This window comes from Labeo rohita, chromosome 15 (genome assembly GCF_022985175.1).
Source record: "Labeo rohita strain BAU-BD-2019 chromosome 15, IGBB_LRoh.1.0, whole genome shotgun sequence".
Taxonomy (NCBI): Eukaryota; Metazoa; Chordata; class Actinopteri; order Cypriniformes; family Cyprinidae; genus Labeo; species Labeo rohita.
This window is the reverse complement of record NC_066883.1, coordinates 11,417,206-11,434,436: the sequence shown is the minus strand read 5'-3', so window position 1 is coordinate 11,434,436 and position 17,231 is coordinate 11,417,206. Positions and strand designations below refer to the sequence as shown.

The window sequence follows — 17,231 nt, the reverse complement described above, 5'->3', positions numbered from 1 at the left end:
TTTTCAGAAAGGTTAGTCAGCTAAAAAAATCGGTATGTTGTTAAATAACAATCCATTGAACGCACTGTATGTCTGTCCCTTCACAGCCTCGTTTTTATTCCTGTCAAAATAAAAACCCTGATACCCTGACAAAATTTCTGTACAATCTGCTGCTGTAAGACGTTTTGTGTGCGTGTTTGCCTATGAGTGGCGCTCTTAGCGCATTTAACACATAGGTTGTGTTTTAAAACCTTGTGAGCCGCCTACATTGACAGCATTTTGGGGCTCACAAGTGCCTTGCGAAACAACTACATAATTAGAATTTCTTAGATGTGCCAGGTATTTTATCCAAAACGCTGCTGAATTGCAAGAATAACTGACCGAAATCAACGGAATGATGTTCGAAAATGTTGTCTAACTAGGGAAGTCATTGTGTTATTTGGGACACAGCCATATTTGGGCACTTCATTTGTCACCATTCATTCCTGCGATCAGCATCCTGTAGTGCGCGTCTGACTCTCTTCTGATCCTCTCAGCCTGATTTTTCACTCGTCCTGGGGAAGCTGTGCGGAATCAAACACTCATTCGTCTTCTGCATCAGTCGTGCAGCGTTTCTTCGCGGATGCTGAAGATCAGGTAAGATTGTGTGCGTGTTTGTGGATAATGTGATGGCGCACACTCAGAGCATCACATCCACCTGCTGTCTTGTGTATCTGCAGCAGAACTCAGTGTGTGCTTATATCACACGCTGTTTATCTCGCGGTCTGATTACGTTCGAATCTATGTGTCATGTATTTCATTTAACACGGACAGACATTGAATTAATGAGTGAATGCTGTAATCTATTATTTATAAATATTGATATGATGTTTAGTTTTTGCTATTATCGTTATCGTTGTTAAGTGTATGCACGTGTTTATAATAATAATCTGATTAATTCTTAATATACTGCTTGCGTAATGTTAAATATATTTATCTAAATATAGCCTATACTTATAATAAAATACCCCTTCATATTAATACCCATGTATTTAATTACTAATGTGTAAAAATTGGAGTGTCAATAATAATAATAATAGTAATAATCTTATGCGTTATACAATTATCATAATATATACTTTCATTTTCATATTAATTTATACATAATTTAAAAACTATAAATCATTTATATATTATAAAATTAGATTAAATTATTCTGGTTTTGTGCTTCTGTACTTATGTTAGAGTTTATATTCAATAATAATAATACTGTTATAATGCAACTTACATAATATTTATTGGAATATTTATCCATATTATGTAATCATATCAATGTAAGTTGATAATATTTCATATTAATATTAGTTTAATAATAATTAACAATAATAATCAATTATGTATTAACATAGTGATTTTTTTTTTATTATTGTAATTACGTCAACGATATTAATACAATGCTGCTTTTAAAATATCTGTTTTCTTCTGATTTCTCTGTTTACCTTTTGCAGTACAAGTCCAATGAGGAAATATGTAGTATGCAGTATGCATATATATGTTCCTATTGTGTCTATGATGGTGTGTTTTGTTTTATGTAAACTTTCTGAACTTTTTTTTTAAAGGAAGTAAAATTAGTAAGGAAAGGATTAAAAATGACTGACAGGCTGATTGTTTCACATGAAATTATCAAAAATAAGTGGCTGGATTCCCAGTGGCACAAATACAAACTTTCCATTACATGTCTCCTTGCATCATGTGCATAAGCTGATAAGCGTACACCATTGAAAAATTCTAACTTTTTTCATCAGCTCTGAGTCAGCTATTCTTATCCTGTCAGCAGATCATGTTTGCTTAAAACAGCACCAAGTAAAATATGCACACAGTATGCATCATAACTCACAGAAGAAGTGAACATGGAGCAGACTTTCTGCAATTTATTTTTGTGTACACTTTGTGTGAGATTGTGAAATCAAACACTCCGAATTCTTTGAGTGAAGTAAAGAACATATATATACAATAAACCTCCTCACACAAAGCTGATGAGGGGTTTGCTTTTGAAACGGAGAGGTGTGGCCTCAGGTTTCATTTGGATGTTAATATTTAATTAGCACTGTAGCTCTGAGAGTGGAAATCGCTGCTTCCATTTGGAGATGCTTGAGGAAAGGGCTAAAAAGACGCACACACATAAGGAAAGACAGATGTAACATGTTTCTCTAATCCAGGTCCCTTCTAGGTTAGCTGGTTGATTAGTGAACAGGTGCAGTGGACATGCTCTGAATGCATCATGGGAAATGAGGGGAATTTCATGCATCTTAATGACTATGACAACAATTTGCCTCTTGAACTTCCTGCTGCCGGCTGCATTGCTGCTAGTATGTGTTACAGTGTCATGAAAGAGGAAAAACAATGAGGTGGAAGTAACAAAGACAGTCTCTCATGGCCGTTGGCTGTGGGTTTCGTGATGACGCCTTGAGGAACACACTGTGAGTGTTTTATTTATACTTCATGTCGGCGACAGAAACTGCATCAGTCAGGAGGAGAGCTGTCTGTCCTTACCGTATGTCAACCATCTCTCTTTTCTCCTTTCGTTTACTCTGAATGTACTTAGCATGTTAGCACTAAACTGTAAAATTGCCCAGTATTATTAGCTGATGTATATTTTCACTGCATTGTGAAGATTAATTGATTGCACAGATATTGAAAGAGATAGACAGATAGATTAAATAACACTAAACTGATTTTAAATCACATTGATTTAAATTACATTAGACTGATATATAAAAAAATCATTTAACATATAAAAAAAGTAAAAATTGCTAAAATAATGTTAAAATAATGTAAAAACATAAGTTGCTATGATGATCATATCATATTTTACAATGTAGATAGATAGAAAGACAGATAAATCAACACAAATCAACACACTCTCATGGAAATCATGGAAATCTATGACAGTGTTTATGTTTTTATGTTTTGGTAAACTCTCTAAAAGTTGTACATTTTCATACAAATCAAACTGTACAAATTTATACAAAATCACCACCTCATAAAATAGATATTTTTCTCTTGAGATTGTTAAATAGTTAGACAAACAGATAATTGAACACTTTCTTATGGGAATTTGTAACAGTTTCGTGTTTTGGCAAATTGGTGGCTTTCTAAAAAATTGCACAAATTCATATGAAATTGCCACATATTGTCATGAGATCGATAGAAAGACAAACTGACAGACAGATAGCTGGTGTATATTGTAGCTGGCGTAGTTTTGATATCAAACAAACTTTTGTTGTCAATGTATCATGAATGTACCTGCATGTATTTCTGGCATCAAGACAGCAGATTTACTGCAGGGCTGATGCTGCATACTGCAGTGAGAACCTGCGTGTGGGATTGCATGTATTGAGTAACTGAATTCTAAGGAAGCTTCCTTTGTATTTAAATTGAGCTAGATCTCTGTGAAACATTTTATTTAAAAAGGCTGTTCTTGTTATAAGCTATTAACATATTTACTGACATATCACTTGAGACTTACTGATATAAAAATTGCAATTAAACTTTAAAATGAAATACTACTTGTGCACAGTGCACATTTCTTAATAGTAAACCTAAAATATGTTTTAATGCCGCTTTTGATGATGATTGTATGGTCTTTAAATAATATCGGTCTTTAAATGCAAAATATTTAAAGTGTACCTACTTGCAATAGTTCCACTTTAGCACAATCAGATATAACTTTTATATATCTTTAGTCGGACTTCAGCACTACTTCCGCAGAATTAAAGTGGATTAAGTACAAAATTAGTTGTTTCAATTTAGCAGACTTTAAATATACCAGTTTAGTATACCAGAAGTACAACTGGAGGGTATTTTTATATGTTAATGTATTTGTAGTATACTTAGCATGAAATGAATGTATTTTAAATACATTTGAATATATTTATTTTCTAAATTATTTAATAGTTTATTAATATATTTAATATATTTATTATCACTAGGGTAGACCCATCAGGTTTTGTGTTTGGCCTTTGTTAAACACATCTGATAGCTGTTTGCTGAAAGCTCATATGTTTTTTAAAAAAATATGCAGTTGTCCTCATACCTTAATTGTCAAAGACACTGAATGAAGATGCCAAAGTACTTATTTTAATATATACAACAGTTCCAGTTCTCAAATCTGTTTTAGTGTTAAAACAACATGAGGGTGAGTAAATGATAGAATTTAATTTTCTCTTATCCCTTTAATGTTTTTATGTTTATTATTATTATTTAATTTTATTTTTTAATGAAATGATACTAAATAAGAAATAAGAAACTTATTTTGCCAGCAGGTGGCGGTAAATGTCTTTATGAGTCATTCATTCATTCATTCATTCATTCATTCATTCATTCGTTCAATTGGCTGATTCATTCAGGAATTAAAAGAGAACTCCACTTCCAGAACAATAATTTGCAAATAATTTACTCACCCCCTTGTCATCCAAGCATTTCAAGATTTTTCTCCATATAATGGACTTCATTGGTGCCCCGATTTTGTACTTCCAAAATGTAGTTTAAATGCTGCTTCAAAGGGCTCCAAACAATCCCAGCTGTGGAAGAAGGGTCTTATCTAGTGAAACGATCTGTCATTTTTTTAATAATAAACAATTTAATAAAAAATTGTATACTTTTTAAGTATACTACGTACACTACGTACTATTGAATCACATCGAAAGGTTGCGCGGAACGTAGGCGGAACTACAGAACCAGTGTTTACAAAGCAAACGGGCAAAGACTAAGGAAGTGCAAGTAAATCAAATGCTGTTTACAAACAAAAAGGTACAACGATGTTGGACGATTCTGAAGTTGTAGGAGAAAATAAGATGAAGTTTTTCACCATACTCTACCTTTTTGAGCTGGAGTACACAGATGTTGAACTTAGACGTGATTCTGGTGTCGTGGATGCGCATCCCAGAGTCTGTGCTACATGAGCTTTTGTGCTTAAAAAGTATACAATCTTTCATTTTTCGAAAAAAAATGACAGATCGTTTCACTAGATAAGTCTAGTCAAGTCACCTTTATTTATATACCGCTTTTAACAATACAGTATTAAATAGGAAATAATGCATCAATAATGCAAAAGGGCAACAGTAAACACTCAACTTTCAGGTAAAGGCAGTTCATCATTGAATTCAATGATGTCATCATCTAGCTCAGTTCAGTTCAAATAGTGTATGATATCATTTGAAAAATAAGTGTCCCCAACTAAGCAAGCCAGAGGCGACAGCGGCAAGTAACCAAAACTCCATTGGTGAAAGAATGGAGAAAAAAACCTAGGAAGAAACCAGGCTTAGTCGGGGGGCCAGTTCTCCTGTGACCATCTGATCTGGATACGGACTGGATCTGGTGGTTAAGGTGACCTTGGAATAAGAAAGAAACAGACTAATATTAGCATAGATGCTATTCTTCTTACAATGCACTGAGTACATCGGGTGTTATGGAAAGTGTTCCTGGTTCCGGTTGACCTAATTAATGCAGCCTAACAATCCTTTAACGGATTTGAATTATAGAAATATGTTGATGTGTTATGTGTAAGCCAGGTTAAAGAGATGGGTCTTTAATCTAGATTTAAACTGACAGAGTGTGTCTGCGTCCCGAACAGCGTTGGGTAGATTATTCCAGAGTTTGGGCGCTAAATAAGAAAATGATCTGCCACGGTTGATTTTAATATTTTAGGTATTATCAAATTGCCAGAGTTTTGAGAACGCAGCAGACGTGAGGGACTATAATGTGATAAGCGCTCGCTCAGGTACTGAGAAGCTAAACCATTTAGGGCTTTATAAGTGATTAGCAAGATTTTAAAATCTATACGATGTTTAATAGGGAGCCAGTGCAGTGTTGACACAACCGGGCTAATATGGTCATACTTTCTGGTTCTAGTAAGAACTCTAGCTGCTGCATTTTGGACCAGCTGGAGTTTGTTTATTAAGCGTGCAGAACAACCACCCAATAGAGCATTACAATAATCTAACCTTGAGGTCATAAACGCATGAATTAAAGTTTCAGTTTTCATTTGACACTGAGAGCATAGGTCGTAATTTAGATATATTTTTGAGATGGAAAAATGCAGTTTTGCAAATGCTAGAGATGTGGCTTTCGAAGGAAAGATTGCTATCAAATAGCACACCTAGGTTCCTCGCTGATGACAAAGAATTGACAGAACAGCCATCAAGTATTAGGCAGTGTTTTAGGTTATTACATGTGGAGGTTTTAGGTCCAATAATTAGCACCTTCGTTTTTTCAGAATTTAGCAGTAAGAAATTACTTGTCATCCAGTTTTTTATCTCAACTAGACAATCCGTTAGTTTTTCAAATTGGTATGTTTCGCCGGACTGCGAGGAAATATAGAGCTGAATATCATCAGCATAACAGTGAAAGCTAACACTATGTTTCCTGATGATATCTCCTAAGGGTAACATGTAAAGCGTAAAAAGTAATGGCCCTAGTACTGAGCCTTGCGGTACTCCATACTGCACTTGTGATCGATATGATACCTCTTTATTCACTGCCACGAATTGATGGCGGACAGATAAGTACGATTTATACCATGCCAATGCACTACCACTAATGCCAACATAAATTTCAAGTCTGTTCAAGAGAATGTTGTGGTCAACAGTATTGAACGCACCACTAAGAGCCAGTAGCACTAACAGAGAGATACAACCACGATCGGATGATAAGAGCAGATCACTTGTAACTCTAATAAGAGCAGTCTCAGTACTATGGTATGGTATAAAACCTGACTGGAAATCCTCACAGATATCATTTTTCTGCAGGGAGGAAAATAATTGACAGAATCTTTGACAGAAAAGGGAGATTCGAGATTGGTCTGTAATTAATTAATTTGTTGGGGTCAAGTTGTGGTTTTTAATGAGAGGCTTAATAGCAGCCAGTTTGTAGGTTTTGGGGACATATCCTGATGACAGTGACAAATTAACAATATTCAGAAGAGGACCTATCATTTAGAGCCCTTTGAAGCTGCATTTAAACTGCATTTTGGAAGTTCAAAATCGGGGCACCAATGAAGTCCATTATATGGAGAAAAATCCTGAAATGCTTTTTTCAAAAAACATAATTTCTTTATGACTGAAGACAGAAAGACATGAACATCTTGGATGACAACGGGGTGAGTAAATTATTTGTAATTTGTTGTTCTGGAAGTAGATTTCTCCCTTAAGTAAATGGCTCTCTTTATGAATGGGCCTTTGAATCATTGGTTCACACGATTCATTCAAAACGCGGATTCATTCAGAATCTAAACTCAGGTGTGTTGCTCTGAGACATGCAACAGTTCTGCTATAGCTTCAAATGTAATATGTTCTCTGCAAAATTGAGCAAAAACATGTAGTATTGTATTTAAAATAACAATATCAACTTCTTATTTACTGAACTGTTGTATAAAATCCCATTTATTCATATTATAGATCGGGACAAAATCAGCACTTGTGTCATTTTGCTCTTGCTGCCTGTGTGATATACTGACATAACTGCTTTTATATGACTATATGAAATATATGATGACATACAGGTCTGGGGCGGGGTGGGGCCAGCGCGTTAACTGCGTTAAAATATTTTAATCACGCTATTTTTTCATAACTAATTAAGTTAATGCGTTAAACCGACAACCCTAGTATTAATTAAGGGGCCTTGTACTCCAAGACACAATGTCATTGTCAAAGAATGAACGAATGAATGACAGCATTTATATAGCGCTTTCATTGTGTAGTGCCATACACCCAAAGCGCTTTACAATCGTATGGGGGGATCTCTCTTCAACCACCACCTCAACCACCACCTCAACCACCAAAGACGTCTGTTTGGTTAAACTTACTGTTAAAAAAGCATTGGCACACAAAAACACATCTTGTGTGGCCCGTTTTATATGTGTTGTTCTACAATAGTGAGCTTGGTTTGTGGTAATAAGTCACAATCAGCCGTAGAGAAATGCAGAGCAGGAATTCATCATGTATGCTCACTTGAACAAAGTCGAAACAAAGCCATCGCTGTGCTCTCTCATCTGTTCACTGTCAGCTTGACATCCATCAGCCAAGGAGGAAACCTCATCCCCGCCGATTGAGCTGTGTAGAGATTCCACCAGTCAATATAAGAGTCTGATTTTAAATTGGTCTTTTTCAGTTCATCTGACTGGTGTTTTGTTCCCTCCAAAAACACACAAATAAATAAGATATAAACCACAAAGTTATTGAATTGCAAGGCTCCAGATGCTGTTAATGGCTGGTAATATACTTAAGCTTCATAGCTGCTAAGAATTTTGTCTTTTGCCATTATTTAGCATATAAACATATGATGCATGTCTTATGTATAAATTGGCCATTAGCCCAGTGAGGAAGTCAGATAAATTTGTACACTTTATTATGGATCTATACCTTTTTGGCAACTTTTTGAGTAAAAAATTAAATTAAATTAAATTAAATTAAATACAAAAAAAAAAAAGTCTGTTCAAAAAATTAGGCCATTCTCACATCTCACATAAAAAGTACATTTATTATAGTGGTTTTCCTATTTCCGGACGCTTTCAGTTGCAGAATATTTCATATGTAATGAATAAGCTTGTGAATGGGGTCTTTCTATGGCACTGCTGGCCTAAAGTCAAGTCAAGTCACCTTTATTTACATAGCGCTTTTAACAATACAGATTGTGTCAAAGCAGCTTTACAGTATTAAATAGTAAACAGAGTGTATATTGCAAAAGGACAAGTGTAAACACTCAATTTTCAGTTAAAGGCAGTTCATCGTTGAATTTAGTGATGTCATCATCCAGCTCAGTTCAGTTCAAATAGTATACGATATCACTGGAAATTAAGTGTCCCCAACTAAGCAAGCCAGAGGCAACAGCGGCAAGGAACCAAAACTCCATTGGTAACAGAATTGGAGAAAAAACCTTGGGAGAAACCAGGCTCAGTCGAGGGGCCAGTTATCCTCTCTTCTGGCCTAAAGCGTTGCAATGTTTCATCCATGCCAGTAAAAGTCAGTATAATGTCTAAGACTTAGCCTAAGCATTACTCAGTACAAAAGGCTTAAAGTTTAGGTATTTTACTATTTATTCAGGGATTGTCATCATTTACTCACCCTCAAGTTGTTCCAAACCTATATGAATTTCTTTCTTCTGCTTCCCATTGACCCATATTTTCTCCATATCATGGAAGTCGGTGGGGACCATCAACTGTTTGATCACCCATATTCTTCAAAATATCGCCTCTTATGTCAACAGAACAAAGCATACAAGGTTGAAACAATTTGAAACAAGGTGATTTTTGGAATATTTTATTTTTGGATGAGCTATACCTTTAAAGTACCCGTAGTTGTGCTGCGTGCCAATTCCCCTACTTATACACTCTAAAAGTATATACTCTTTATGCAAAGAAAAAGAAGATACTTATGAGTGTGTAGCAGCAGAGTAGGCAAGCTTTGAGCCACACTACCACATCATAAAAAATGTGCTTTAACAAAAAAAAAAAGTGCTCTGTCACATAGTTACATGCATTCTGTCACCATAAACGGCCTTTTTGTATTAGGATGTACTCTTAGATTTTGGAGGTAGAATTAAAATGCTTAAAAAAAAAAAAAGAAAAAAAGAGAGAAGTTAAATATTGTGCTTCAAATCTCTACACTCTGTAAACTATATGATAATTAGTGTTCAAATCTGTCTGTAAGCTCAAAACCCTGTTGAGCTCTGAAGTCTTTGAACATTTTAACTTGAGGGCTTCTGAGCTTTTTTTGTGAAAGTAGGTCAAGTAGAAGGTTCGGTGTGTGTGTGTGTGTGTGTGTTTGATATAGGAGAGTGCTTATGTGTGGATGTGCGGAGTTGAGCTTTTTGATGTCCAATTTGTTTAATTGGTTTGGTTTATGTAAATAATTAAATGATTCTGTGAAGCATTTATGTTGTATTTACAAGACAATAATTTTAAAGAATAATTTATTATTTCTTTAAATGCTGCTGTGTGTAACTGTTTTAACTACATTTTTAAAAATAAAGGTTTTCAAATAGGGGCTTTGCAGTGCCGCAGAAGAATCATTTTGGGGGAACATTTTTCTTTTTTAATCAGAAGGACGTTTTCCACTGAAGAACCTTTGTTTTTAAAAGTGTTATTAAATTAAATGCTTTTGATTACACATTTTATTACATTTTAAAAGTGTCAGCCTAATTGGGGGATTTTTATTTTCGGTGTACCAGATAAATACTGCTCTGCTTTGTGCTTCTTTAAATTTTGAGTAGCTTGTTGCTTGACAAGCTGCATTTTCAAAGTAGCTTACCTGACACTGGTTGTTTTCATTCTCTGTTTCTGTCTACTTCCTCTTGTAAATAATTGATCTCCTGACTCTAAATGGTTGTGATGATCTGTTGCAGGGTATCTCTTGAGACATTTTAAATTTCTTCATGCTCTGATACAGTTCTGCGTTTCTGTGACCTGCAGACCTGACAATGATGTGACTCGTCACATGCGACTGACAAACCGTCATACAGACAATCAGTATGTGACAGTTAGTCATTGTCTCTGACAGCTCAACATTGACTGTTTAAATTATTCCATCACATTTAGCATGAGCATGTCACTAAACAGTTGCTCATTGGGGAATGGAGGTCAGGTTTTTTTTTTTTTTGTTCAGTTTTTTTGAATGACTTGGCTGTAACTTTCATCTTCAATTTTCATCTTTACTGTAGAGCCAAATAGAACTAAAATAGTTTACACAAAATAATAGATTTGTTTAAAAACAGTGAATGTTTTTTTATTTATCTTGACAGAGATTATGGCAGAAAGCAAGTATTTCATTTACAGATTACGGACATTTTTAAAGCATAGAGAGATGATGAGACATCATTATGATAAGTGAACAGTAATGATTGACTACAGATGCACAGAACCATCAGATGCACAAAGTACGTCAAGAAAATGGACCATGCCAAGAAGTATAAATGCGCAAAATATATTTTGTTTACCTAAGTCTGGCAGTACCCAGCCTAGCAGAATGTCTTAATGATAGATTTGGGTGATTGATAGTTTTTTTTAGGTTATCTGTTTATGAAAACAAAATGTAGCAGGGTTTAAGTTTTTGGGTTTTCTTGTAATAGTGTAAAAATTGGACTATATAAAAGCATAATGCTAATTTGCTTTTTTGTTGAACAGCCATCTTTCTTCCATTAGGATACATCACTGGCTAATTTAGACACTTTATAAGTTCATCTATTATTTATCTATTACAAAATCAGTTATTGCACCTGTTTTCCTGGAAAATATGCTCCTGTTGAGAACATTTGTCTGCCGTTACCTCAGGGAATGACCTCCTACGGTTGAAGTTCTGGAGTGTAGGAGCTGTTCTAGTTACTAGTGAGTGTGCTTTCTCACTGCGAGGAGAATTATCAGTGTGTTTATAATTCTGTATGAAAGAATTTCGGGTTGTGGATAAAATATTACACCAAATCCCATTTGACTGAAGCATTAAAATATGTGTTATGCCAAGGAGTCTTTTTACTTGGCAAATCCTGTTGTCATTTATGTGGAGAAAATTTCATTGTTTGTGCTTATGTTTACAAAGGAATTAACAAAGGAGCAATGTTAAGGAATTTTCACAGAGTTGTGCAAAAAATGGCCCTAAGTATAATACTAATTCCCTTTAGGGAAAACATAAAGAAGTTTTGCACAAAGAGACGATTTGTGGATCCATACTGCATACTACTATAAAATCTTTTTATTGGTATAAAATTAGAATATTGAACAGGAACTTGTCCGATTATATTTAGATTATTTCTTATTTGTGTTTCTGTTACAGGTTTTATGTGAAGACATTTCTAAACGTTTACCCACCTTGACATGTTGAAGACATCCCCTGATGTCATCTACTCAAAATCAGCATCTCAACTAACAGTGTGAAAGATGCCAACACTTACTTTAGCTTTAAGTTTGAAAGCAGAGAGAGCTCCAGACCTCAAGGGAGGATCAACAAGACTCTACATGAAAGCTTGAGAGCACATGAACCATCAGGAAACATGAGTGTGAATGATGAACACACCAGACCCTTCGAGACCAGCATTGAAGATGGCTGTAAAGAAATCAGAAACAACAACAGACATGCTGAAGATTCCCCAGATGGTGATGCCAATGCTAATGAAATCCACAGTGGAGATGGAGGAACATCTTTGGAGGGAACTGAAACCCTGTCCCCTATGGTATCTCACACTGAGGAACAGGTGAAGATGATTATCCGAGACACAGATTCCCCATGTTATGACCCAGAGTTGGCTGAGTTTGAGATGCTGGAAAGTCAGGAACTAGAGGATGATGAGAGATATGATGAAGAGAAGAGTATTCCTAAAGGTGATGTCACGGGGGCTTTATCCACCAATATGAAGCAGACCGAAGCAAAGTCTCAGAAGGATGGCAAAAGATTCTCCCAGTTAATTTCAAAGGAGCAAGAGTCTACTGTTTGTCCTCAGTCCACTAGCAAAGAAATGGTGACCAGCATAGCCAGGACTGAGTTTAGCTCTGAAAATGATGTTTTTGTCTCTTGCCTCTCCACCATGTCTAGTCTTGGAGGAAGTCTTGCTAGTGCCCTGGACAACGCCGGTCGAACCCAAAGCTCTGATTCATGGCATGCTCCGTCAGGACCATACCGAACTCTCTCTGAGGACCTTACCCTTGCCTCACAGTCCTGTTTAACTATTTCAGATAAAAACTGGAGCTCTGTACATACTGATGGCACGCATCAAGCAGGAAAAATTACAATGCACATCGCCAGTGTTGATCTCAATCTTAACTCTACCACCTTGCCTGAGGAACCCCTTTTAGAAGCACAAGAAAACAAACCAGCTACAGATTTTGTAATACATGAGAGCTCAGGTCAACTTACAAATGGCATGAGTGAATGTAGCATTGCAAGGATCAAGAAGGTCCCTAATGAATCAGGAAGTACCAGTCAGGACAATCTAGGAGAACCTGGAATTCATGTAAAGGAGTACCATGGAACAGAAGACAAGGTTTCAAATTTGAAAACTGAGAAAAAACTTTGCCAACCTCTTGTCTCAGACAACACACAGTCTGCTTCACACAACAGAAGGTTCTCAGATGATTCCACTGGTGATATAAAAAATAAACTAAAATCCCAGCATGTGGAATCTCCTAAAATTGCTCTTCAGACCTCAAAACTAACCTCAAAGGATACACCTGTGCACTCTGGTGATTCTGAACCCCAAACATACAAGAAGCAAGCTTCTTTTGAAAAGACCCGAAGTTCTAGTGCATCAAGTTTGGAAAGGCGAAGACCTTGGGGCAGCCCGTCTCGCCCTGAGACTCCTCCATCCCCTAAGACAACCTGTTCACCTCGAAAACAACCACCTTCATCACCAGCCAAACCTATTAGCACAAGAGAAGCAAGTCAAGAACGAAATGAAATCTTGCAGAAAGGAACCACTGGTTTGAGGCAACCAAGTAAAAGTTTTCTCAGTAGTAGTAGCAGTCTCTCAAAACCTGCCATTCCTCAACAGCCCACAAGGGCAGAGTGTGGACCTAAGAAGTCTTCTCCACCTCAAAAGCCCAAAAATGTTCGACCAAAAATCATAACGTATGTCCGCAAAAGCCCTCAAGCAAAACCAATGTCTGAAGGTCCCTATGAAGTATCGACACTACCGCCAAGACTTACACCGTACAGTAGCTCACCAACCTCAAAAGAATCCCAGGTCGAAGGGTCCAGAGGTTCACCTGTGCTAAGCTCCTCTAATGTCCTTTATGACAAGTATCGTCAGGAAGTACAGAGGTCAGGGTACTACTCACCTCCAGGACTGGTGGCATCTGGGATCAGGCCTCCCAGCCACACTGTCCCCCATAAACTGGTGGGCAAATCAGAGAGTTTCCACGGGGAACTGCCAGATCAATATTTACAGGTGGGACTTGTGTAGTAGACATTCTCAATTCCTAACGTAGCACCACTGAGCTCTAGATAAATGTGTTGTGCTTGTGAAAGCATGAGCAGTAAGCATAATTTATTAATATTAACAGCTTTATTAAATTTGCGGTAACAAAAACATCAATACATGCTTCTTACGGTTTCAGGGTGGTAGAGCACTTCAGATAAATACCCATGATGCTGCTGCTGCCGTTTTCCGCTTCCCCAGAGCCTTAAGGCCTCAGCTTGGCCTTGGAGCTGTCACTAGACAGCCTGCTACTAAGAACAGAACAGTTATACCAGGTCAAAGGTCAGCGTCACCCCTCAGTTACATGGCTCCAGCTGTTCAGGCCCCAAGTAGTCACCAGGAACCTACAGGTCAGTAGACTAAAACCCTCAAAGTCAAGTCCCCAGTTGTCAGTTGACTTTTTTGTATTAATTCTTACAGATGTTACCATTTCTCTTTGAAATGTAAAATCCATGACAGCAAGGAGACTGTAGAGATACCTTGTCACACACTTACAGCTTTGTAATGTTTTCAGACCTCTTCTGAGAATGAAACCTGTTAAAACTTAATTGTCTTGCATTTAAATAACTCTTTGAATTTTATCTTAAATTTAGTCTTATTATTCTTATAGTATTATTCTTCTGAAAGAAAATCAAAGAACTGGACTTTTGCCAGTCAGTTGTATTAAATATCACCATGTCCTGGAAAATGTGGAAATTAATATATCCGCCATTCAGAATACTTAATCTCACAAAAGGATCGCGAAAATGGTCAGAATTGTCAAATGAAAATACCTGCACCCTAAAAAACAGTCCTTTTTTGGTTATTTTATTGATAAACTGATACAAACTGCGTATATGTATATTTACAGATATAAATATATATTTATCTATAATGACAGGTCTTTAAAAAAGTGCTCTTATAGACTAATCATTCTTTGCATACACCATAAGTTGCGAGAACTATTTAACATTTAAAATTAACATGAGTGTGGTTTCTTTTTTGTCTCGTATGGTATTGAGTCCATTGTATTAGTTCTGTCATGACAACTCTCGGAAAGTTTAGCATGGCAACGTTAGGCTACGTCTACATTAATCTTTGAAAACTGTGTTTTCGTTTTAAAATGCTCTCCATCCACACTTGCATTTTCAAGTGTTTCTAAAAGTTTCTCATCTACACTGAAACATCAGAAAACATTGCAGAAGCGTAAACCTTTAAAAAAACTAAATGAGACAAAACAGATAAAACAGACAGTTCTTCTTGCAGGATCATTTTATTTAAGAAAATATCTCACTATTCACTTACATGTCCAGGTCGCACTCATTCACCATTATATGTCTAATCTAAAATGCAACTACCCTCATTTTTTGCTGCTAACAGCAATTGTGAGTAAATATTCTGTCGTCTTTGCAGTACTGTGATATGAAGAGTGTACAATGTACAATCTGTAGCAATAGTGTGAAGTAAATAGCAGGCATAATACCGGTATAACCGTAGATAATCTATTGGTACAATATGTGTCAGATGACTAAACATGTCATATTTTCAAAAACCTCCATTTTCACAGTCCACACTACAACGCGAGAATTGCTTTTTCAAATTTATTCACTTTCAAGAGCGTTTTAAAAAAAGCTCTGTTTTCCTTGACAAGATGTCGTCTCTATGTGGACAGAAGGCCAAAACAAAGAGAAAAAAGTATGCATTTTCAAATGAAAAAGTATTAGTGTGTGCAAGGCCTCAGTGTGTTTGGTCAGAATAGATCTGCTACGTTGCTGCTGTGGCAGAGCAAGTACCGAGACTCGCCAATACATCCACAGACATGCTGCTGTAAGCATGTAAGAAATGCTGCTACTATACATGAAATTACACCCGCATATATAGCATACATGAAATTACCCCGTTGCAGATCTATAGAGGTGGAGCTGGGGAGGGTGGAGGGTTTCTGAAGTGCGCTGAAGTGCCAAACTGCCACAGCAAACACTGGCTTAAGTATTTCAATGTTGAGCAGCAAGCTCATTGGCTGCTGATGCAACTAAAACTAATTGCCCGTGCCATGTGAATAAGGAGGTGATTATATAAGACTGAGTTAGAACCTATCATCCTGTGCCATCTAGAGTTTCATGACAGAACTTGTATTATCATGATTTGAAAGGCAGATTAGGTCAAGATTATTTATTTTAATGGTTATTAGAATGTAACTACAAGCCATAAATGAACTTAAAAGACTTGTTTGAAGGAATATTATTGTCTTCTGCTTTACAGTGGATCAGAAGAGACTAGCATTGGGTGTGGCCCCCAAATTTATGCTCCCCAAACCCGGTCAATCTGGATTGCGTCCTCCTGGCTTCTCCCATCTGCCCCCTGCTCGACTGGCCACCTTTGGCTTTGTCCGTAGTGCTAGCGTGTCTTCTGTGTCTAGCAACCAATCGAATGACAGCATACACAGTGACCCCTGCCGATCCAGCCGTGAGTGTTACTCTTTTTGTCATAAAACTATTGGCAGCCACATGCAAAACACACTTGTTGGGGAACACAGATGCCTGACTGGGACACCTGAGTTTAACAGTTATAGGTTCAACAGATTTCTTAGCTTTTGCTAGTTTGTTGTACGGTTTGTATCTTTAAGCTTTTGTAAGAATGACGTTTCGTTTGCAAATGTCTACATTTTCAAAAGTGTAAGAATTACCAAAGCGGCCCATTCTCAGACCACATGCTCTAAGTACTTGTACTGTGTCAGGATTAGTTTAGGCCTTGTGGATTATCCAACTTTTCCTGTCATAAGCCTTCTGCCTGGTAGATACAAAGTACAATCAATGTCCGTAACACCCTGCTGGTTGCTCTGTGTTTGTGCAAGACAGTGCATCTCAAAACATAGGATGAACAGAGCAGTGTATTCCAGTCTTTTAAAATGGAATTTTTTAGTCTGAAATATCATCTATTATCTGTTAAATGTAATTTGTAACATCATAATAGTAATTTTAAAGTAAAGACCACCTGTCATAAGACATGTTATATTACTAACTGCAGTCTCTTTGTGTAGTTTTGTGATTGTATTTGCCTTTAATATTGGTTTTTGTGCTGTGGTTGCCTGAGATATGTGAAGGGATGAACATAAACAGTGCTGTTGTGAAGAGAGACATGCAAGTGAGATGTACTGTAAAAAGAGCATCTGTGCACATATGCAAGTTGACTTAGCAAGAGTCTAGTCATTCATTTAAATCAGATTCTTTAGACATATACATAAACATCCCAGTACATGAGTAAATTAGGTGAGATTTTTTATTTTTATTCATAAAGACACAAAGTGCCAGAGCGATTTATTGAAACTGCTGATC

At 36.6% G+C, this 17,231-nt stretch overlaps 1 protein-coding gene across 1 annotated transcript in view; it reads left to right on the top strand.

Annotated features, from left to right (window-relative positions):
• Positions 1–2,077: 2,077 nt before the first annotated feature.
• Positions 2,078–17,231, top strand: part of mtus2b (microtubule associated tumor suppressor candidate 2b) — a 34,053-nt gene continuing 18,899 nt past the window's right edge. The window contains exons 1-4 of the mRNA XM_051129819.1: positions 2,078–2,438; positions 11,781–13,887; positions 14,057–14,267; positions 16,159–16,362. Of these exons, the coding sequence (XP_050985776.1) occupies positions 11,998–13,887; positions 14,057–14,267; positions 16,159–16,362 (2,305 nt within the window). The 5' untranslated portion in view covers positions 2,078–2,438; positions 11,781–11,997. The remainder of the gene's footprint in view (positions 2,439–11,780; positions 13,888–14,056; positions 14,268–16,158; positions 16,363–17,231) is intronic.